Source organism: Lissotriton vulgaris, unplaced genomic scaffold, assembly GCF_964263255.1.
Source record: "Lissotriton vulgaris unplaced genomic scaffold, aLisVul1.2 SCAFFOLD_2536, whole genome shotgun sequence".
NCBI classification, from domain to species: domain Eukaryota; kingdom Metazoa; phylum Chordata; class Amphibia; order Caudata; family Salamandridae; genus Lissotriton; species Lissotriton vulgaris.
In genome coordinates, this window is record NW_028250569.1 from 64,098 (window position 1) to 88,520 (window position 24,423).

At 46.6% G+C, this 24,423-nt stretch overlaps 1 protein-coding gene across 1 annotated transcript in view; it reads left to right on the plus strand.

Annotated features, from left to right (window-relative positions):
* LOC147663190 (spindle and centriole-associated protein 1-like) overlaps positions 1-24,423 on the plus strand; it is a 113,432-nt gene that overhangs the window by 27,598 nt on the left and 61,411 nt on the right. Inside the window, exons 2-3 of the mRNA XM_086950604.1 lie at positions 8,258-8,360; positions 18,006-18,072. Coding sequence (XP_086806730.1) covers positions 8,258-8,360; positions 18,006-18,072 — 170 coding nt within the window. The remainder of the gene's footprint in view (positions 1-8,257; positions 8,361-18,005; positions 18,073-24,423) is intronic.

Here is a 24,423-nt window from a genome sequence, read left to right on the forward strand (position 1 = left end):
AGGGTGTGGTCTCTTTGGGCACTATAAGGGGGATACCAAGTGCCCAATCTCGCCACACTCATAACAACGGACAACCCTAGGCTGCTGACTACGGTCAGGATAAGGGGGTTTTTGTTGGCTAACCTTGGGAGTGAAACCTGACCCCTTCCCCTGAGAGCTATTTTGGGGGCCTTTCGAGAACTCCTTCTTTTTGTCTCCCCACTCTTTCTTCTGGGGAGCACCCTGACCAGTCATTTTGGAATCCTACCCAGTTCCCTTTGAGGACACCCGGGTACTAGCCCAGATGTCCACCTCATCTGCAAGCTTCCTAGGGCTAGTCAGCTTACAGTCCACCGGGTGTTGACGCAGCTCCGGAAAACATTTCTCGAGTAGGTGCTCCTTCAGGAACAGATTATACAACCCCTCGTAATCAGTAACCTCACTGCCTTGCACCCAACCCTCTAATGCCTTTTTAGCGTAGTCCAAAAAATCCACCCAGTTTTGTGTAGTTAGTTTATGGCTGTTCCAAAATTTCTGCCGATATTTTTCAGGGGTCAGCCCAAACTTCCTGATCAAGGCAATCTTCATTGTGGGGTAATTGGTCTGTTCTACCTGTTCCAGAGCTAAAAGACTGTCCCTCCCCAACGGAGGGATGTACTTATACAGGCCACCCCCCAATGACTCTCTGAAATTCCATGGGCTCTTAGCGAGACCTCATAGGCAGCCAACCATTTGGCAATGTCATCTCCTACACTAAAACTGGTGATTACATCTTTGGGCAGGTAGGGTCTTGGCTCCCTTGTAACTTCATTAGGTAAGCTGCCACCAATAGAATTACCAGGGGTCCCTATCAGTAGAGCTCAAGGGCGAGCCTCTTTTCCTCCCTCTACTTTTCTTAACGGGCTAACTACAATTTGAGTTGTCTCTCCTCCCTCATGTCAGCTAACTCTGCTGAAGACAGGCTTCCCCCTGAAACACTACTACTTGCCCTAGAAGGCGTTCTGGGTCCTGCGACCACATTACTGCTTTCAGGGGGGAACTGTGGTTCTGCCTCCTCGGTGGTATCCGGTTCCAATCCCTCATCATCCCATTTTCCATCAGGGTGGGCCATTATCCATGCTCTTAAGCTGGTCTGGATCTCTGCCCTTTTTGCACCTCGCTTAAAGAACACCCACCTTTCTTGGCAAAAGTCCCTCCGCTGTGTTACTGTATAATTCTCCAAGTTAACCAGCTCGAACTCCATCCTGCCAGGTAGGACCTCAAACAAGGCGAAACAGGATTCTGGTCAAAGGCGACCTTCTTTGCAAGTTACACCAACCACCAGACAGGGATAATTTGGAAAAACCAAAAATATCCAATTAGGGAGACCAACCAGGAGAAAACTCCAGTCAGATAAAGAAAAACGAAAATCAGGTGTAGGGTGCGTGGTGCACACTAGGCCGCTGTCAAGTGAACGCAAGCACAAGTCCTAATCCCACCGCTGTACACCTATATGTTGGACCCGGAGTCATCGGTCCACCTAGGGTAGCCTGGCACAAAGTGGGAAGGCCTAACTTCAAGGCAACTTGTCGTACTTGCGCCACACTCAACACAGCACCCCAGCATACCTCCACCAAAAATGACACCACACCGATTTAGAAAAGGTAGAAACGCTTTATCTTTCCTTTCGATTGGGTTTTCAGTTGCAACACAATTTAATAAATTGACATTTTAGGCATTGCCATCAGATCACCTGCATTTGCAAACACATGTCATGGCATAAGATTGCATTTCGTAAGCGAACCTTACTTAGTCATAGCACTAGAAAGCAGATTAGATGTAAAGGTACATTGAAAAGGAATCAAGCAGCTGAGTGCCTAGAATGACGAAGGCAGGTAAATACATTAAATCATAAAATTTTGATTTAGCAATACTTTCACTTAAGGAAGGCAGGTCAATACATTAAATTATACAAGCATTGAATTGTCTACGTGTTACGGCCAACAAAAGTAGGAAGGTCTTAATTCCAGCAATGTAACAGGGTTCCTGCTTCCAGTTAGGCATGGCTCCCCATTACTTTAGCAGGTAAACATGCCCTCAGTTTTTTATTTGCAAAGCGCTGGTTACAGGGACCACCTATCACTTTCTTTCACTGGGCCCAGGGATGTCCATCAAAGTTAGGGCCCAGCAAAGGTCACTGCGCACTGTGCCTCCCCTCCTTCCAGCCCCAGAACCTGGCTTACTTTTGGGTAAAACAATTCTATCATGTGGTCTGGAAGAGCCCGGGGCTTCCTAAAGAGGACTCCGGAACTCCCGCTGTTGTCCTCAATCAATGCCGGCAGGCCCCGGAGGCGGGTCCCACAACGGAGACCTGTCGGGGGTTTAATCTGGCCTTCCCCGTCTCTTCCGCGTCTCTCCTCCCTCAGCACACCACACGGGAGGGAACTTCACTCGGGCCCGGCCTCCTCTAAACCCGCCCCTCACCTTCCGTCGCCTCCTTCTGTCAACGCCGGGCGGGGCTGCACCGGCCTCCGTCGCCCAGCAACCAACTTCGAGGCGGCCCCCCTCTCCACGCCAACGCCGGTTCCCAGGAACTCCACCACTGGGGAACCGGCGGACAGATGTCCCCTGCAGCAGGGGGGAGGGAGGGGGCGGGGGGGGGGGTCCAACAGTTAGATGGCGCCCTCAGCGAAGCCACGAACCAGGCCAGCGGAGGTGAGACGGCATAAGCGCAAAGAGTGCAGAATGGCCCCAGGGTCCGTGGCGGTGAAGTAGGACAAGGCCCCACACGAGAGGAGGCTTAGGGAAGATGTCAGGACAGCCAGTCACTGGTCGCATTAGGGTTCCGGGTGGAAGAAGGGGTGAGGAGGTTAGTGACAGAAGTCTTGGCCCTTGACAGAAGGCAACAACACTCGCCCCCAGCTACCAGATCAAATGCCCTCAATCCACCAATGTCAGACAAGGGCTTCCCACTGAAAGGAGGCACAAGGGGGGGTGATGTGGACCCTGGAGTGAGGTGATGATGGCAGGGCTAGGTTAACGTGCAGGGGGTAGCGTCAATAGAGAGGGGTAGCAGGCCCAAAGGACAGTCAGATCCCCCCTCAGTGCACCAACCTTCCCACTTGGTAGCCTTCACTCCTGACCAGACTCTCTACACAAAATGGCCGTCCAACATCACCCCTATATATAGCCTGGGCCCTGAATGACTAGTGTGGACCAGAAGGTTCTGGAACCCCTCATGTCATCCTATGGCCCAAGACTCTGAGGCGACAGTTGACAGGACACCATTTTGTAGAAGAGCACCTACTCTTCCTCCATTTTAAAAGAGCACCTGCGCCTCATTACTAATTGGTAATAATGAGGTGCCCAGAGACCGTAGGTCAACACCAAAAACCACAGTGGACGCAAAAATAGAGGGCAACAACAAAGGAGAAAAATAAGGAGGAACCACCCAAAGGGCTGCCAGGTCTAATTTATTTATTTATTTATTTTTACTATTATAGAACACGCGTCCCCCCCAGCTGAAAGTGGGGAGAGCTACCCAACCCCTTGGGAGTTCTCGTCACTAAGGCGGAAGTACCTCGAGAGACCGTAAGCATTTGGTGTGGTCCACTCGAGGTCGATGTTCCACCCTGAAGTCCATTCCCTGTAGGGAGATGGACCACCTTAGCAACTTGGGATTCTCACCCCTCATTTGCATCAGCCAACGAAGGGCCGGTGGTCGGTCTGAACGAGGAAGTGCCAGCCAAACAGATATGGCCGCAACTTCTTCAGGGCCCATACCACCGCAAAAGCTTCTCGCTCGATCGCACTCCACCTCTGTTCCCGGGGGTGCAGTCTCCTAGAAAGGAACACCACAGGTTGGTCCAGACCCTCCTCGTTGAGTTGCGACAGCACTTCCCCAATGCCATGCTCCGATGAGTCTGTTGGGACGATAAACTCTTTGGAGAAGTCAGGGACCCTTAGGACAGGAGCCGTACACATAGCTTGTTTTAGGGTGTCAAAAGCTATAAAAATAGAGGGCAAAAACAAAGGAGAAACCACCCAAAGGACTGACAGGTCTAACACATACCTCTAACAGATTCTTGAAAGCTGCGACCTGGAGAAAGAGTCCATACCTGTTCTGACCATTACTGCACCGACTGGCTTCTGTATGAATACCCAACTTAGTCACACAACTGTGCGTTATCTTTTGGTGTCAATGTTTCTCTCTGTGCTCGTGGTATCCCACTTCTGAAGTTTGGTTACGCTTGATGTATCAAAAGAATTCCTATAATAAGAAGGGAAATTACTTACTTGTAATCCTAGTTTTCCTTCCTGATTAAAGTCCAACCCTTTTACCCTGGAATGGAATCTTTTTAGATGCTTTCGCAATCTAACCCTAAAAACAAACTGATTGACTTCATCCTAGTTATGCTTCATGGGATGGGGCTGCCTCCAGCTCCTGACAAAATGTTCAAAATATCTGAGACTTTTTGTGAAAAAAAGTTCTTGCTATATCTTTTATTGTAATTTTTGAAAAACTCCAGTACATGCAAATCTTTTGTTTATCAACGTTAACAACTATCAACAAATATTTTATATATATATATTTTTTTGTTGTAAAACTATTTGTCTTTTGAAACAATAGACAACCAAAGACAGTGACAACAATCTCAATAGGCATAAGCTTACAAAAGACCTGTTGTATACATTGCAGGACATTCACTATTTGACGTGTGATATACAAACAAATGTACCCCCTCCCCCAATCGCAAGGACTCAACACAGTATTAGTATGTTCTCGCTGGTGTATCTTCGGGTAGGCAGGTATTCCTAACTGGCAGACAGAGCATCCCTCTGCTCTCGTAGACCACCCTCTCTGCTCGCATACACCAGTCTGTCGTTTTCCCTTTCATTAAACATAAGACAGGACTCTGGCCCCCATTTGCATGCTATGTTATGCTTAGCTATCATAAAGCCCAGTGTGGCCCAAAGTTTCTCTCCCATTGTTAGGTCCGTTTTACCCTAGATGTTTAATAGGTACTCTTTGGGTGACATCACCATGTCCTTGCCGCATAATTTTTGCCTGTGCATTGCGATTTTTTGTTCCAGTATTCTCTCATCTTGGGGAAGTTCCACCATAGATGTAGAAAGGTACCTTCGTGGCCGCAATTTTTGGGACAAAGTGCAGAGTCAAGTCTGTTCATTTTAACCCGTGTGGTACGTGCATAATATGTCTATGGAGTAGTTTCAGTTGGATCAGCTTGAATCGAGACCGGATCGCCAACTCTCGGGGCGCGCAAGTGCTTCCAGCCAATCCTAGTCATCCAGCTTTCCCACGTCCTCCCATCTGAATTGCAATTTCTCCGATGTACCCAGGGAATTATTTAATATCTTCCGATAAGTTAGTGAGATTACCTTCTCACTTAGATAATCATTTAAGAGCCTATCTTCCAAAGGGAAGAGGCTGTAAGATCTGTATCTCTCTGAATAGCTTGTTGCAATGCATGTCTGACTTGGAGGTATCGGAAGGTCTCTGTGGGAGCCAACTCGTAGTCTTTTTTAAGGTCGGCAAAGGGTCTAATCTTCCCCCCTAATATTTAAAATTTCTTATCTTTCATATTCATGCAAAACTACCAAAAATGCAGTAAACCCATTTTAAAACATCTGTTATTAATCGCGAAATGCCCCGAGGGGTGAAATTGTGCTTTAAAGGTGCATGTTATACTACACTCTAATGCTTATGTTTCGTGTTATATATTTTCACCATGTCATGTAAAATGATGCCAGTCTTTTCCATTTAGCAAGAGTATTCATCAGTGAACCCAGAGATCTGACAATTTTATAAATATGTACTGTTTTATTTCTTTTGTGATCTCATATTAATGTTATGTTATGTTATATGTTTTTTATATAGCGCAAATCACCAACCGGTCTCTAACCACTTCTAGAGAAAGTGAACAAGTCACTAGAGCAGAAATAACTGGCAGCAGCGGATGCAAAGATTACGCAATTGTTAGTGCCTCTCTGAAAAGAAAGGTCTTTAAGAGCTTCCTAAAGATGAGCAAAACCGGTTCCTTTTGCAAGTACTCCGGCAGATCATTTCAGACTTGTGGGAGGAGGACAGAAAACGCTCTACCCCCTTTGGATTTAGAGCTATACCTGGGTGGAACTAGCCTACAATGCTCAGATGATCGTAGAACCCGACCGGGAACATAATTCTTCAAGCGATCTTTTATATATTTGGGTGCCTCACCATCAATTGCCGTGTGTGCGATACAGAGATGAAATACATTATTTTTAATAATCTCTATAAGGGAGATCAATATTTGTTGATCGATTGTAAGGTTGATGTATAATTTGTGGTGTGTTAGTGAATTAGGGTTAGAGTCCTGATGAAGCACATGATATTTTATGAACCACAAGTTGGCTCTTTTGACTGGATTTTAAGTTTCATTCATGAAATCAACTTGGCTATTAAACAATTCAAATAAAATATTGTTTTAACAAATCCACTGTGAACAAGAGACTCAATAGGTATTTGGAATGTTACCAGAAAGTACAACAAAAGATTTGTCAAGAAAGCTTTTTCCAAATCACCATGCCTCAATCTTTGAGATTTTTGTTAACATTTCTTGACCAAAGCACTACTGAGGTATATTGTGCTATCTCTTTACGTTTGGTCTTTACTGCGGTGGGCATCTTCCCTTTCCTTACCTCAGCTACTTTTTCTTTTTCTTTTTTTAGCGCTCTAATGAAACAGAAACAGTTTTCACCAATGCACCGCTTATACATAAGAGTACCATTCCCTCTCATTTTCTCCTTTAACTACATTACTGAGTTTTTTTTGTCAAATGTACTTTCTTAAAACTGATTTCACTAATTGGATTATATTTTAGTAGGGACGAAATGTTATCTCAGAGTCCAATTTTCTGTTTAAATTACTTTCAGTATTGAAAACCTGTATATTTAAAGTAATATGTTTTGGAATCTGCACATGAGCAAAGATATTCCAAGTTTCATGAATCGGAGGAAATGCCCATGTTGAGGATGTTTGAGAAAGTGCTGGTCCACTACAAAAGGAGAAAACATTGAAAAATATATTGAAATGATTGGTAATGAAGGGACAGGCTTCTTTTCCCTGATTAGAGTAGGCACTGCTTGGATCCAAACCTTCATATAGGATATAGAATAAGAATTTGATCACGGTCAGATAAAGAATTATTTGATAGCTTTGTTACTAGAAGCTTATGTAAAGAATACTTTTTGAAGTACTGCAGTTGGAGACCTGAGAAACTTTCATTCTAATGTAGTAGTATACTTGTAAAGTGCACAGCTGCCCCAGCAACAGGGCGTCCCGGCACTGTATAACGCTGTGGAACCCTTCCTGGCTCTCCCTGTGAGATGCCCCTCCTGGGCACCCCCAAGGTGAAGCCAGGCATCCCAGCGTTGTAGGGGCCGTTGTGGAGATTAAGCCAGCTATTGCCCAGGGTTGCAGCGTGGGACCCATGATTAGAGTAGGTGCCGAGGCGAGAGAATTATCGAGTCCGCGGACATTAAGCCCAAGACCCTGCCGCATCGGGAATTGAACCCTGGTCCCGGGACTGATCTACTTCAGGGTCTGCCGCTTCTAACCACTGAGCCACACTTCTCCACAACCACTGAGCCACACTTTGCCACTTAATCCTTCCTCTTCTCACGTTTAAACTTTACGTAAAGGGTAGTGCGTACAGTATATTTTCTCTTCAGCAGTTTCACCCTTTTTTCCCTGCATATTCGAAATTTCTAACTTCTCCTACACCCTACCCCAGATGTGTTGCTTTGTGCTTTTAACAGTAATGACAGAATAAAAATAGTAATAACCTTTTTTATAGTACGTTGTACCTTTCTTTTTCACTTTTTAAAATCTTTATGTAACAGCTATTACTATTCCCCAGTGTAACAGTACCCCTTGTATCTATTTTGGAAATAATAAAGTCTGAGTTGGTTATGCAATTTGCAACCTGCAAGTGACAAATCATCTGCAGTCTCCTCTTTTATTGCAGAGTCATTTAGCACCAATCTACCTAGAGTCCACCCCCTTCTTCTCTTGAGGTCTGTAATAGGACGATTCTACTTATGAGATGTGCTTCATTTGTGGATTTTGTGCAAAACAGAACTGTCCCTGCTTCATATAGCAAAACCCTGTAGTCACTCTTGTTTGACATATATGTGGTTTACAGAGCATGGTTTCGTATTCTGTGAAGTAAGAACAAAATTGTATAGTACTTGCCAATTACAGTGGTTTATTAATTTTGTTTTTTCTTTATTCTAATAGAAAGTAAAGGAAAGACTATTGAGGTGTCCATACCGGGTCATGAGCCTGCAGATTCATCAGTTTGTCTAACCACCTCTCCAGCCAGCGTGGCTAATGGAAGAAGGTAAAATCTTCTGGGAGCTAGCATAAACTCTGCATAAAATGTGATTTTACTGCTGCTGTGCCACTTTCATACCATAGAACCTGAATGTTCCTCTCTCCCTCACCACTCTGCACATACAGGAGGCTATTTGCCTTTGTTTTCATGAATAATCTTACCCACTGAGGCAAATCATGTCTGCATCCTCCATGCTTAGCAATGACGTGAGCATAAAGGTGAGGAAGGTTTGCTGTCTGTGGTAAACATTATCTGCCCCTAGACCCCTGCCGACAGCATCTCACAGTGATGCGGAATGCTCTGACACACTTAAGATTTCTCCTATCACACAGTTCTCCTCTTCCTCTCTGTAAAAGACTCCTACGTTGTGAGATTCAGCCACGCTGTCCCATCCTTTTGGTCGAACACACCACCTCGGCAGCAGAGCCAAGTAGTACTGGTATAAAACATATTTTTAAATTTGATTTTGGTCCAAGTAAAACACAGAGGTGATCTACTCAAAGCTGCCTCCTCAAAGATCATTTCCTAGAAAGATAATAATTAAATCCCACTTACCATCATTTAGCCATTCTTTTGCGGCACTCCTATCTTAAAAATCACTTTGTAAAAAACACTTTCCAAACTTCTGGCTCCGCACCCATTATCCTTTCGAATGGCCATCATCAAAAATTCCTCCCTCCTTCAGCAGATGCTCAAAGCTGCATTCAAACCTGCAAAGTTAATACTTACTCTTACATCCTGGCTCTTTCCCAATGTAAACATATCATTTTAGGACTGGAAACAGTTAATTCAGATACTTCTAAACTTTGCTCTTAAGTGCTGCTATGCTTGCATGCATCATATAGTGCACTCTCCAATCCTTGATTGAATGGACGGCTTAGCTTAGTATATGATGGCTGGCTTACTGTATGGTGCACACTTATTCCAATGATGCGCCTTGCACTAATCCAGGCAACCCTTATGGTTATTTAGTGGGCTTTGATAACCATAGAAAGCTCTCAAAGTGGTAGCTTTGGAGACCAGGCTGTGGCTGGAGGGGGAGGGGCACTCGAGCCCGACCTGCAGTGTCCCCTGAGATCACAACAGACGCGCTTCAGAGGCGGTGAGTGGGGAAGCAGAAAATAGCCTCCAGCGATCCCAATGGTAGCTTTGAGGACCTGATGGTGCCTAAATTAATCCCCTATAAAAACTTGGCTTCTACTTGTAAGCGGGATTCGCCAAGCCTGACCCCAACATTTCTAGCGGACTCTAGAGCATTGTTCTTGTACAATAGCCCCTGGTAGCTTGAATGAACACCTTACAGCCTACCTGACAACCTGTCTCTTCTTAAGATGGCGACTAGCAGCAGTTCTGAATCACTTCAGACGATCCTCGGCGTCCCAGGTGTCGCCTCCCCCCCCATCCCGCCTGACCCTATAATGGCGACTGAATGGCCTTCTATGAAACTAGGCTGATGCCCAACGGGCTGAAACTATACCTGTTTGTACAGACAGCTAAGCCCGAGTACCCATGGACGTTGTCCGGTGAAGCAATCCTATGCATTTATCGCAGAGCCTGGCTCTGGGTCACCTCCTCAGCCGTCACCTACCCAGCCGGACATCGGACATTGTATTTCACGGTTCTTCCTGGTTTTATCGTTCTCTCTCCTCAACTGACTTGACTGCTTTGTTCCTCTTGGAGTACTTTCCCCCTTCAGATCTACCTGACTCTGTCTGCTTTCCTCTCCCCGGTTTACCTTTCCCCACTAGCTTCCATTCCCAATCTGACGTTTGTTCTGGATTTGCTACGCGCTAATATCTTATAATATTGTGTAAGCTCACGTTTTTCTCCTATGCATATACTGGTAACTGTAACTGATGTAACTATGTAACAATGTTCTGAAACAATGTACTGTCTCATGTAACGCGCTCTGATACCTACGGGTCTAGCCAGCGCTATATAAAACTTTTCAAATAAATAAAAATAAATAAATCAAATAAATAAAAGCTTACCTTGAAGGAGTGTAAAGCAGGTTGTTTTACCACATTTAATCGATAATGTAGATTAGATGAAAAGAACCACTCGGTTTTTTATAAAAATAAGTCTATTTATTATACAACACAATCACTAACACATTGGTATATCTCCTACCCGGCGTTATCAACAATGCACACAAGAATACTTCAAAATAATCAGGTAAGTAGCACAAATATACACTTGTCTCCAGTGGGAGACACAACCATATACTAGGAAAGTGGAATTCTAACTGCAAAGGAGAATGGGACTTGGACCAGAAGACTCGGAGGAGCTGGGGACACAAGGAACAGACCCAAGGTAAGTATCCAGGAACCCCACGGAGCCTTTGTGCCGAGTGGAAACACAACGGCATGTGCAATGGAAGTCAATTGAGAAGTCTCAGATCCTGTTTTAAAGAAGGACCCTTCCCGGAGAACCCAAAAGAAACCCTTTGGAAGGTAGGAGGTGGGAGAACCTCCCCACCCGTGTATGCCCGAGGAACCAGGTTACTTGCACCAGGGAAGCCGGGTGCATGGGGTGAAGTAACCTCGGAACCTGCCGTAGATGAAAATGGGAGACTTCGAAGAAGATGCTTCTTGGGAAAACTGTGAAGGAGTCCAGTGGAATCTGGTGGAATCCAAGGGTGGATTCTTGAAGAGGAGAACCTGCAAGCAGAGGGGATAGAGTCTATGCCACTCGGAGGTGGCCAGGAGGCACGGAAGAACAATGCCCACCAATGTCTGGCGGTACAGAAGTGAAGACGGTGACCTTGTCGCTGCAGCTGTGAGGACCAGGCAATGCTGAGGAAGATCAGGAGCCGGGCATGAGCAGTCTCACGTCAGATAACGGTGTCTAGGTGTTCGGTGTCCCAAGTGAGCACCAACAAGCCTTGGTAGTCGCAAATGACAAGGAAATCATAAAGATGCAAATGTTGGGACCAGCAAGGTCCAAGGGACTTAACAAATGCAGGAAAATTAGAGCAGGCCCGAGCAAGCAGGGTAGCCCACTAAAATAATGCAAGACCCTCGAGAGGACCCACAGGCCGAAGGCACACCAGTCGTATGAGGACCTCGAGCAGCTCACCAAAGATGGAGGCCCACAGTGCCGAGGATAAACTGAGGATGCAGATCATGCACTGCTCCTCACCAGAAAAGTGTTAGCAAAGAGTGCATCCTAACTAGAGCCTGAAGTGGGCATTGGCAAATGTAGGTATTCCTCCTACTTCCAAATCCCCCAAGAAGTACAGGGTCCTGTGTCAAACACCATGGTCATGAACTCTTTCCTCCATAACATTTTTTATAAAAATGCTTTCCCGTGCTCAAGTCATAACCGTAGATTCTTCACCTTGTAAATCCAGCCAGGCACCAAGAGGATCTGTAAATTGTTTCACTGCAACTACCTTTGCCCATCGGTAGGTACCCCCTTGTCCAATGGTAGGTGTCGTCATGTGACTCCGCGTCTGGTCCATCAAGCTCTACTTTAAATGCGTGGTCCCTACATATCTGCCACCTCCGTGCCCTGACGTCAGTTCCTTTTTTGTGTGCCTTTAAATGCTAATCTGGAGCTCGCTCACTCAAATTCTGCCTGGCATGACAGGTTTTTCTCTTTGGAATTTTTTCAGGTTGCAAGGGACTTGTCGGCTCCTAAAAGGACAGCGTTTTAACCTGTAAGGATTGCCACAAACCGAGATCAGTGACAGACCCTCACAAGGTCTCTCTCTGGTGTTTGGGCTCCTCACATGATTTGATGTTATTCAACAAGTGTGCTAAAATGAATCCGAAGGCCATCTGTGATCCTGAAGCCAAGTTATATGTCGCATACCAGTGATGAACAGTTAGGAAGGCCCAATTATGCTCGAATTCTAGGACACAGACGTGTTCTTAAGGCCCATCCCATGACCGGTCTTCTCAGAGGTCCATAAATCAGGTAAGTTAAAGACAATAAAGCACAAGCAGTTCAAGAACACTCCCCTTTGTCCCACTTCTTTCACCATGCTGACCTGTCTCAGTCTTTAGTAATGGTTCCAGCCCTAATGTTGATTCAGCCCAAGTACCTGGGCCCATCGGCAACGCCGCAACAGGTCAAAGAATTCAGGGATGCCATGTTGCTATTCTTCAGTACCCTACTGGTTTCCTCTGAAGCCCCTGCTAGCCCTAAGGATCCGAGTGGGCCTCCAGTCGAGTTACCACAGTGGATTGATAGCCAATGCAGCATGTGTACCCCTTGACCGCCACTTCGGGGCTAGCTCATGTTTCAAAGCTGGCACCGACGATGGAGGAGGAGGAGATAGTTCTTTCAGGCCCAGAAGCGAATCAGTTGCTCCCTCCACTGAAGTTGCAACCCTTGCGCCCCCGCCTACTCTTATACAGAGACTCTTTCACTCCATTTTGACCTGCCAGACACAGAGGATAGCAGTCAGGAATATGATTGCAAAAACCTTTTTCTGGACCTACAAGATGCCAATGGGCTCGATACTTTACCTGACACCAGTCTACACTTCCCTTCCCTGGGCCCAGCCACTTTAGAGGCTGCCTCCTTTGCGATGCTGATTCGGAGGGCAGCAGAGGTCCTTGACTTGCAGCGTCCCACCACTGAGTTTCAAACTAATGTCCTCACACCGGTCCTACAACCCGGACAGATAACACAGGAGCCTCTCTAGCTATTTAATGAGGCCTTGACCGACAAATTGCGGCATCTGAGCAAAAACAGTATCTTGGCTGCCAGTGAACTGCCAAATAGCTTAGAGATTCAGACCTACTCCAAGAGATCCTGCCTTTCTCCTTTAACATTCTGACAGAAAGGCTGGTAGTTCAGGCGCCTACAAGAAGGTTAAACCAGCCAGCCTCTAGACCAAGTCTAAATGCATGGAAACATTTGCAAAAGGCATGTTCTCCAACACTAGTCTTGCCCTCTGTTCAGTGAAATACAGTTGTCTCCGTGTAGATACTAGCATGCTTTGTGGGACATGGTGGAGGAAATCTTGCCAGCAATTCCAGAAGAACTCCGGACCAACCTCCAGCATGTCATTCAGGATGGTCAGGCCACTGCAATATATGCAATTCACTTAGGCCTAGACATTACTGACTGCTTGGGTAGGGCATTCGGGACAACTGTGGTGCCTAGGTTGCATGATTAGATCGATTCAACAGGGTTTTCTAGTAAAGTCCATCAATCCTTGATGGACATGCCATTTGATGGTACACATCTCTTCGAAGACCAGACAGACTAAGCCTTGAAGCTCTTTAAGGCCAGCAAGGCAACATCACGCGCCCTTGGGATAACACCCAACTGTACAGCAGTTTCCTCGACAATTTAGCAACTTTTGAGACTTCAGAAGACTTCAGCAGAGGCCGCTTCAGACCTTGCCTCAGCAGCAACCGGCCTCACAAGCCATTTGAGGCAAAGGCTGGGGATCCAGCTGTGAGCTTGCAGGCCCCCAGAAGCAACAAACTGCCAAAACCCCTGTACCCTTCCCACTGCCCTCATCCCCATCACCCCTACTGCAGCCGCTGAAAAACCACTTTAATTTTCCTTGGCAGGGAGCAATTGCCCAGTGGGTAGTCAGATCACCATTTACTTCCACAAGTGGCTGAGCCTTACCTCAGACCTGTGAGCGCTCCAAATTGTCCAGAATGGTTACGTCCTCCCCTTTCTGTCCAGCCCTCGCGACATGTCTGCTTTGCCACAACTGCCCCCTTGTCATTCTGTGAGAAGTCCAAGCTCTCTTGACAAGGAAGTCATAGAGTGGGTGCCGGCTTCAGACGTTCGGACTAGTTGTTACTCCCGCCCGGGCCATCCTCGGTCTTCGCCATGGATGGTGGCATTGGACCTGTGGGATGCCTATTTTCACATTCCTGTCCTGCAGTCCCACAGGTGGTACATGCCGTTTCAGGTAGGCCATGAGCACTTTCAGGTCTCTGTTCCCCCCTTCAGCCTTACCAATGCACCTCGGGTGTTCACAAATGATGGTGGTTGCTCCCCATCTTTGGAGGTTAGAAGAATGAATCTTCTGATATCTCAATGGCTGGCTACTGAAGGTAGGCTTCTCGTAGGCAGCTGTGGGCGGCCCCTCCTGACGACGGCCAGTCTGTTGACATCACTGGAATTTCCCCTCAACTTCACAAAGTCACACCTGACTACTTCAGATAGATTATCCTTCATTGAGCTACCCTGGACAGAGTGCTCTGCTGAGGCTTCCTGCTGCCTCAGTGAGTCTACGACATTAAGGCTGTGATCCCCGGTGATTCAGTCTTTGACCTGGGTCTAAGGAAGAGCGGCTAGGGCAGCTCCGAGGTTTCCTGGCCTCCTGCATCCCACTTGTGGACTGGGTTAGGTGGTACATACAGGCTCTGCATTGAGATCTGAAGTCTCGGTGGACTCTGCTCTAATGGAACCATTCGGTACCATCCAGCTGTCATAGGAAACCGCAAAAGATCTGCAGTGGTGGTTGCTAGACCACAGTTGGACCAGTGGCAGATCCCTCTCCCTATGCCAAACAGAGCTAATGGTTATGATTGATCCATCGTTGCTGGGTTGGGGAGGTCATCTGGGAGAGGTGGAGATCAGAGGGCTCTAGTCTCCATTAGAAGCCCGCCTCAACATGATTTTGTTGGAGTTGTGAGGGATCAGCTTGGCACTAAAAGATTTCCTTCCCTCCATCAATGAGGAACAGGTTCAGGGTCTCACTGACATAACCACCTTCATGTGATACTGTAACAAACATGGCTGAGTGAGGTTGTCATGTAACACCTGGTTGGATCTTAAAATGCCAGGGAGAAGGAACTAAGTGGACATTGCATAGTGGATAAAGAATGGCATCTGCCCTCGAAAGTGGAATAGGGTATTTTCCAGCAATAGGTAGAACTGTGGCTCGATTCTCTTGCCACCACAGAGAACACCCAGTGTCCAAGCTTTTGTATGTTGAACTTCCCAAGTCATTTCTCGTTTAGAAATGCTTTTTACTTGGATTGGAACTCGGGACTCCTGTACACCTTCCCTCCTCTGCCTCTCTTGCCCAGGGTTCTGAAGATCAGGAACAGCCAGGACCTAGTCATCTTTGTGGCTCCAGACTGGTACCCGAAAACTTCTGGCCACGAACGGCTATCTCCCAATTGGGCTGCCCCTTCGGGAAGCCATAATATCGCAGCAGCAGGGAAGAATCTTGCCCCCGAGCCAGCACAACCTACATCTCCGTGCATGGAAATTTAGGAGGGACAGTTGAGATTTTGATCTCCCTCCTGAGATAGTAGGTATCATTGTGGCTGCCTGGCATCTGTCCACTAAAACAATTTATTCACAGATGATATGAGAAGTTTGTTATTTGGTGTTCCTGCCAAAATGTCCAACCTTTACAGGTACAGTTGTCTCACCTGCTATTTTGTCTCTCTTTAGCCCAGCAGGGCCTTGCTGTTGCATCAATTGAAGGTTATTTATCAGTCCTTTTGGCCTCCTTATCAGCTGATCAGCTATCTTACCAGATCAGCTATCTTTATTTAAATCACCTGTTGTAATGCATCTTTATTTGAAAGGGCTGACCCACATGTTTCAACCAAACCCATTTGTGATGCCTCAGTGGGACCTTTCACTTAGCTCTCACTTTCGTCATATATGACCCTTTTGAACCTATGAACAACTGTTCTCTAAGACTACGCGCATGAAAGTTGACATTCCTCCTAGTGAAAACACCATGCTGTTGTGAGTGAATTACAAGCACTGTCTGTCATGCAGCTGAATAACCCCTTCCCAGAGAAGCTGGTGCTCAGAACAAAAGCAGTTTTCCTCCTAACTGCAGATTTCTCACCGACCCACCCACTTCCCCGTTCAGGGAATGGAATCTTCAATTCCATATTAATATGATTCCAACCTGCACACTGGCACAATCTGATTAAAATGGCTCTACATTTGCTGGCACAGACAGATGTCAGAAAAACATTATCTCAGCATGTGGCGGTTATGCAGGATCCCCAATGTTGCTTCTCAGGTGGAACTACTCAACAGTGCACAACTTCACCTATCAACGCACAAGAGAATTACTGAGAATAACCGGATACAGCCTGACACCTGGAAGTATTAAAAAAGTGAGGAATCTGCTATTAGATAGAGTTTCCACCAGAAAGCGTTACCAAAGGTAAGTAACTTGTTCGCCACAGCGATTACGGATGCATTATGTCCCAGATAGGAATGCTACCCTGAACGATTGCCAGTGGTTAGTCTATTTGCAAGCATTCTTCCAATCACCTTTTGTGAGTTTGATGTGATACTCTAAGTGGCCATGGGTATGCCCATGTGTAGGTCCCATGCTCACTGTGTCACCGGGAACCAAGCTGCACCTTACTGAAGAGGCCCTACTAGACAGACCGAAACCGGCTTGTTTTCTGATTTAGAGAGGACCTAGTCTTGCAGTTTGGGCTGGGCTGTTCCATTCGGAGCAGGACCGAGTCTGATTAGCATTCGCTTGCATTTAAACTGCGTTGGCATAGTGTGCAAAAAAGTGATTGGTTGGAATGCTACTCAGAGCGATTGCCAGTCTTTAGATCAGACTTCTTCAACGAGGAGCAGCAGGTTGTTCTCTAGCAACATGTGAGTAGGCCTCGTATGTGCAGCCCAGCCTAACAAATTAAAAGCTTTTCCTTAGTTGAAGTAAAATATATGTAGCAAAATTGTGTATTTTAGATGAACATGTATGTATTTCTAGAACTCATAAGTGAGGTTTGAAGAACAATGGTTGAATTTCCACAATGTATTTAAAGCGGATAGTCGATTGATAAATCCTGGTGATCAGGAGACTTATCACTAATATTATTACCTTGACTCCTGGGGCGTTGCAGCTAGGGTGGTCATGTAATACCCATGTAAAGGCATTCCAAATTGACAATTCCTTTTTTACGTTATTGCTGGCAACCTTCCTGATGCACTGAAGTGATCACTGCTGATAATGCATATCCGCCTCAAAGTGGGTTGGGCACAGTGCCAATACCAGTTTCCAACTCCCTTCTGTACACGGATGAAGGTGGTGCACAGAGTGGGGTTAGTTGCCTGTGGGATTTCCACAGGGCCTGGTGGCGGGACGTTCGCTTTATATATGGAAAAAAAATGTATGTTGGTTTTTTCAGTGAATTTCTAGTTTAAAAAAGTAAAGGTTATAGTAATGTTAGGTGTGATGAAAAGATCTGTTTTGGTTAAAAAAAAAACCTTAGAAATTCACTGATAAAACCAAAGGTTACCTTAACATTTTAGTTAGGTGAAACAATATCAGTGACAACGTTAACGTTTTGAACTACCCGTTTCTTGTTCCCAGCACCTGAAATTGGGGTACTTTGGTTTTAAGGGTAACAAAAGTCCATATATATTGTATGAGTGTGAAAGGGCTTAAATAATATGATAATTAGTGAAGGATGCGTTGTTCAATAATGCTACAACTTATTCGTAAAATTCTGTGTGGTGTTTCACAAGAGGAATACCTAAAGATTGCTGTCAGTAACTGCCTGGCCTCATTGCAGGACAACAATTCCTGTCAATTGTTCAATGCCACTATACCTGTGAGAAATTCAGCGCCTGGCAGGGATGGTTGTAAGCTTTATTGGTTGAAACGTTTTTGCTAGAGGCACTCACAGTATGCTTATTTGAATTTCATTTTATTTCCTTCTTCATGAACAGGTCTCACTCCCCGAAAACACCCCCTGGTATCTCTGAAAGGCTGACGCCACTCTGCCCGAGACCCAAGGTGAATGGCTCCTTCTATACAATGAGATTACAAATATATCTGTGTGATTTTAGGTGCTATGCATTGAAAGTTTCTTTCATTGAAATACTCCTTTAAACCCTATTGTTTTACATTCCTGTGTAATACGTGCACATTGTCTATCCTGCTTGTACTTCCCTTTCTGGTGTCCCTACCACTAACTCGTCCATGTTCTAGTGCTGATCTACTTATCTTGTTATGTTGTGCATGTCTGTAAACCCATTGCTTCTCTCTGGCCAGCCACAAGTGGTTTGCTAAAACAAACGGGTATCCATATCCTTGTTTTCATAGTTCAGACCTTACTTTTTACCCTTTATTGCTGTCAGATTTATTCCATGGATTTTCTACCAATGCAGTTGTCTCTCTTGACATTATCTACAGGTCTGAAGTCCTTTTGAACGCTCCTTGTATATCTCATATCTTGCATCTCCTGCTTAAAACTAGCCAGGATTTCTGTAAGGTTTGTTTAGTTGTTGCTTAGTTGTTTACTTGATGTAGCGCCTCGCATTGCTGGAAATTAATTGTGCCTGTGTGTGTTCCTGGCGCTCCACCGCTCGCATTGCCTGCATTGCCCCCTGAGGTCGAGTATTGCCTGACTGTGCCCACGGCATTATTTGGCTTTATTTTGCATTATTTTAGCCCCAGTAGCCCCATTATCGGCGTGTTTGCCTTTATTTTGGTTGCTGCCATTTGGTTGTGCCTCAAGCTTGTCCCTCCCCCCACGCTACCGCCTCCCAGCTGCCCCGCCCACGCTCCGCCCCCTCCACTCCCCATTTATGACAGATACATTTGTGTGCAGCGTCCACGCGCAGCGGTCGCGCCCCATGCGCGCCGAAGGTGCGCCAAAGGTAAGCCCGTCTACGCCTGTCCACGCCTGGACCGCGCCCAGGGCCTGACCCCCTGGTCCACGCAAACCCATCACCTCCTGCATCACATACGACACCGGAACCCTCTCAGCCCTCAACCCAGGCCGTCCACCAAAGTGCCACCAAGCCGCCCCAGGACGCACCCATGGACCATTCACCTGCCACTCCTGCAAGTTCGACTCCATCAGGACACACACTAAATCCACAAACCCCAAACAAAGCCCCGACACTAACCACCTAAAATGCATCCTTCTCAACACCCGCTCGGTTCACAAACACGCGATCGACCTTTGGAATCTACTCAACACCATATCTCCGGACGTCGCCTTCCTAACAGAAACCTGGATGAATGCCTCATCAGCTCCAGACATCACCATAGCCATCCCGGACGGCTACAAGATCATCCGAAAGGACCGCACCAACCAAACAGGAGGAGGCATCGCCATCGTCCACAAGAACTCCATCCGCGTCACGACCAGTTCAGACGATAACCTCACTATCGCCGAACACCTTCACTTCCAGATCCACACCGACCCCAAGACCACACTCAGAGGCACCCTCATCTACAGACCACCAGGACCCCGCACACAATTCAGCGAAGACATCACTGACTTCATCACCCCACACGCCCTCCCTCCGAGGACTACATTCTACTGGGAGACCTCAATTTCCACCTGGAAAAGAGCAACGACTGCAACACCACCACACTTCTGGACAACCTCGCCAATCTCGGACTCAAACAACTTGTAAACACCCCCACCCACTATGCAGGGCACACGCTCGACCCTATCTTCACCTCCCGCAAGCACATCTCCTTCAATCACACCACAGCTCTCCATTGGAAGGACCACAGCTGCGTTCACTTCAACTACAAAAAGACCACGATCCACAACCACCCTCAACCAATTCTGCGAAGAAACTGGAACAAAATCACCACCGACCAGATCTTCACATCGCTTCTCCAAAACCCTCCTGCCAATTCATCTGACCCAAACCAAGCAGCCATCAACCTCACACAATGGATCACCCACAGCGCCGACGAATTAGCACCCTTGAAAAACCATCAAATCAAGCAAGACACAAAAACGCCCCCTGGTTCAACGATGACCTTAAGAAATCTAAGAAGCTTTGTCAAACCCTTGAGAAAACCTGGAAAAAAGACCCAAACACTATCACCGAGCCGCCTTCAAAAACGCCACCCGCAAACACCACCAACTAATCCGGACAACCAAGAAATCAGCATTCAAAGACCGACTAGACAACAACGCCCACAACAGCAAGGAACTATTCAACATCGTCAAAGAATTTACCAACCCCACCGCCACCACCAACGACATCACTCCCTCCCAAGTCCTCTGCGACTCCCTAGCTTCATTCTTCCACGACAAAATCGCCGACATTCACAACAGCTTTGACAACCAACACGGAGACCAGTCCACCCCACCCACCTCTGAACCAAAACCCCCCTCGAACAACCTCTACGACTGGGACCCAATCACCACTGATGACACCATTCGCCTGATGAACTCCATCCACTCAGGATCCCCAACAGACCCATGTCCCCACCACATCTTCAACAAAGCAGACTCCATTAGCGCACCCCATCTCCGAAACGTCATCAACTGCTCCCTCAACTCCGCCACCTTCCCAGAAAGCTGGAAACACGCCGAACTCAGCGCCCTGCTGAAAAAACCCACAGCAGACCCTACCGAACTCAAAAACTACCTCCCCATCGCGCTCCTCCCATTCCCTGCCAAAGTCATTGAGAAAGCCGTCAACAGCCAACTCGCCGCCTTCCTCGAAACCAACAAATCCCTCGACTCCTCACAGTCCGGCTTCCGAGCCTAACACAGCACCGAGACCGCCCTCATAGCAGCAACAGACGACATTCGAACACTATTGGACAACAGAGACCCAGTCGCCCTCATCCTACTTGACCCCTCCGCAGCCTTCGACACAGTCTGTCATAGCACCCTTATACAACGACTCAGCAACATCGGAATTCAAGGAAAAGCATTGGACTGGATCATCTCGTTCCTCGCCGGAAGAAAGCAGAGATTCCGCCTTCCCCCTTTTAGATCAGAGGCCACTGAAGTCCTCTGCGGCGTACCACAAGGATCTTCACTCAGCCCTACCCAACGTATACATGAGCCCCCTCGCAACCATCGCGCGACAACACAACCTCAACATCATCTCCTACGCAGATGACACACAGCTGATCCTCTCCCTCACCAAAGACCCAAACACCGCCAAAACCAACCTACACGAAGGGATGAAAGAAGTAGCCGAGTGGATGAAGAACAACCGTCTAAAACTGAACTCGGACAAAACGGAAGTCCTCATCTTAGGTACATCCCCCTCCGCCTGGGATGACTCTTGGTGGCCACCGGCCCTGGGAAACACACCCATACCGACGGACCACACACATAACCTGCGCTTCATCCTGGACTCCTCACTCTCGATGACCCGACAAGTCAACGCCGTATCATCATCATGCTTCAACATCCTACGCATGCTCAAAAAAACATTCAGTTGAATCCCCACCGAAACAAGAAAAACGGTCACCCACGCACTGGTCACAAGCCGGCTGGACTACGGAAATACCCTGTACGCCGGAACCACCGCCAAACTTCATAAAAAACTCCCAACGCATCCAAAACGCCTCAGCCAGACTCATATTAGACATTCCCCGCAAAGATCACATTTCCGGTCACCTGAAAGACCTTCACTGGCTCCCCGTCAACAAGAGGATAACGTTCCGTCTCCTCACCCACGCACACAAAGCCCTCTACGAACTTGGACCCGAATGCCTCAACACGCGCCTATCCTTTTACACCCCCACCCGCCAGCTGCGATCGTCCAATCAAGCCCTCGCCGCTGTTCCGCGCATCCACAAAGCCACCATGGGAGGAAGATCCTTCTCCTACTTAGCGGCCAAAACCTGGAATTCCCTCCCCATCCACCTCCGCCTTACACAAAACCACCTATCCTTCAGAAAACAACTAAAAACTTGGATATTCGATAAGTAAAATTCTCCCCTTCCTCAAGCGCCTTGAGACCCTCTGGGTATGTAGTGCGCTATATAAGTGTTGACTTGACTTGATTGACTTGATTTCTGATTTCCTTCTTGCAGACCAGGAGGACCTCGATTGTTTCCTTGTGCAGAAAGGGTTTCTGCTACATCCAGAGCTTCATCACATGCCTTTAAAATAAGAGAGGGGCATGTACAGTCATGTGAAGTTTACATAGACGTATAGAAATTACGTTGGCCCAGGAGCTTTGCTTGGTTTTTTTAGGAATAGGCAAATGTTAAAGTAAAGAATCAGATGAAAATAGTCTTGTTTTGGGGTAAACTACAAAGACCTTCAAGCTGCTGGCAGAGAAATACAGAACGCACTGTAAAACTGCTTGTTCCCATAGTGTTGCTGTATGTAGAGTCTAGACCGCCTACTAGCACAGAGACTGTCAGATAATGATACTTCAACATGCCCTGCTATCTTTTATTTAGACCAAAGTATAATAATCACAATACATTAGAGTGCTCTACTGTTTTGTGTATACGGTTGTGCCATAGAAGCACATGTACATACAGACAGCCCTTCTACTTGAGATTGCTCTTCTAGAGTTAAATGAGACCTTTAATTCTCATTCGCAGAAGAGATGCCTGTGCCCATTCAGTACGATTGCTGCCTTGGACTTCAGGTGGCAAGAAATCCGAGCATGGCCTCCCTTTCATGAACTTTGCCTGGACTTTATACTTTCATGAGAGCAGGCGAGTGGCAGTAAGGAATAGCCTATATCTCCCTTCATGGATATTTGGCAGACCAGGCATCACAAACAAGGTGGCTACTCCAGCATTGGGTCTTTCATAGTTTCACATGCTTTAACGATTTCATTTTGTCATGCTGGGACTGCGGGTAGTTAAAAACAGTAACAAACATTGTTAAAATGGCCATAGTCCTAAGAACATGGTTTCAATAGCACACTAAGGTCACTGAAAATGACTCAAACTTCAGCCAATCAGGTGAATGCACTTACGCTCTTACTCCCCCTCGCGGCCACCATAGCTCAGGTTTTGCACCACATGTTAAGTGTCATGGAGTGCCCAGACAGGGCTCTGCTCCATCTGATACATTAACCTCATGAAATCAGGATTCCATATATTCACCTTCCCTGGACGACCTCCCAAACCCAACTTCACCTACTACAGCACTGTGAATGTGCATTTTTTGATCTGGACTAGAGAAGCCTTTGGTGGCGTTGTCAAGTTCCCCATGGCAGAAGAAATGTCTCTTCAAGGCCTGTTTGACTTCTAGATTGAATACTCTACTTGCAGATTATCTACATTTTAAATTCCTTTACTCCCTGTATCCAAAACAGAAGTCATTAAAGTACGACTGTTCTAAGACTTTTCTTCAAAATCCTATTGTGACTGAGACTGGTGCCTAACCTTATTCCCTCATGAGCAGAGAGATAACCCAGTATTGGGGATGCCCTCTGCTTAGAGGTTGATTCTGCCAAGTGCTGCTCCAGTACCTTCTACAAAAAGTCAACATTTGGAGTCTCCTGGAAATCTGTTACAAAAATGTAATCTATTCTCACTGCAAATACACACCACGTTGGCTTTTTGCATGTAAAGGGGGCATGAAAGTCAGCCGTGACTGATGTTCTGGTCACTTCCCCACCAAAACTGTCATCAAAGTGCAAAATCAGCACAGCTGGCAAGACACTGTCGTCGTTGATGGTTGTTTCTTCACCAATGAGTCCTCTGGAGTCTTCCCTGACATTCATTCTAGGAATCCTTGGGCTTTGGCAACATTGCTGTCACAATGTCTTTGCAGGTGGCTTGAGTTTTGCAAAGCATCTTTTGTCCAATAAAGTATTGTGGGCATCATCTTACACATATACTGGATACAGAGGATGAAGGTGTGGAAGATGTCCTTTCAGGCAGATACCAAACAACACTGTATAATGCCCAACAATTGAGAGTACATTATGTGCTTCAGTAAAAGCTTGAATCACCACAGGATGACGGTCTTTATGAAGTTTATGATCATTGTAATGACTCCTTGTTAGAACTGGGATTTCTGGTTGGCTAAGGCTTACGCCAAAGCCAGGCAGAAACCACCATTCTAGTCAGGGCAAGGGAGTCACACGCCAAGATAACCCTTGCTCACCCCCTTGGTAGCTTGACACGAGCAGACAGGCTTATCCCGGAGGCAATGTGTAAAGCATTTGCGCACACACACACAACAACAGCAACCAAAACGATACCTGCCTCCTCATCCTTCTGGATCTCTCCTCAGCATTCGATACAGTTAAACATGAGAACTTACTCGAACTGTTAAACACAAGAATGGGCATATCTGGGACTGTTCTCAAGTGGTTCACCTCCTTTCTACACAACCGGTCACAAAAATTCAAAAGTAACAACCTGATGTCCTCTCCGGTACCTGTATCACTAGGC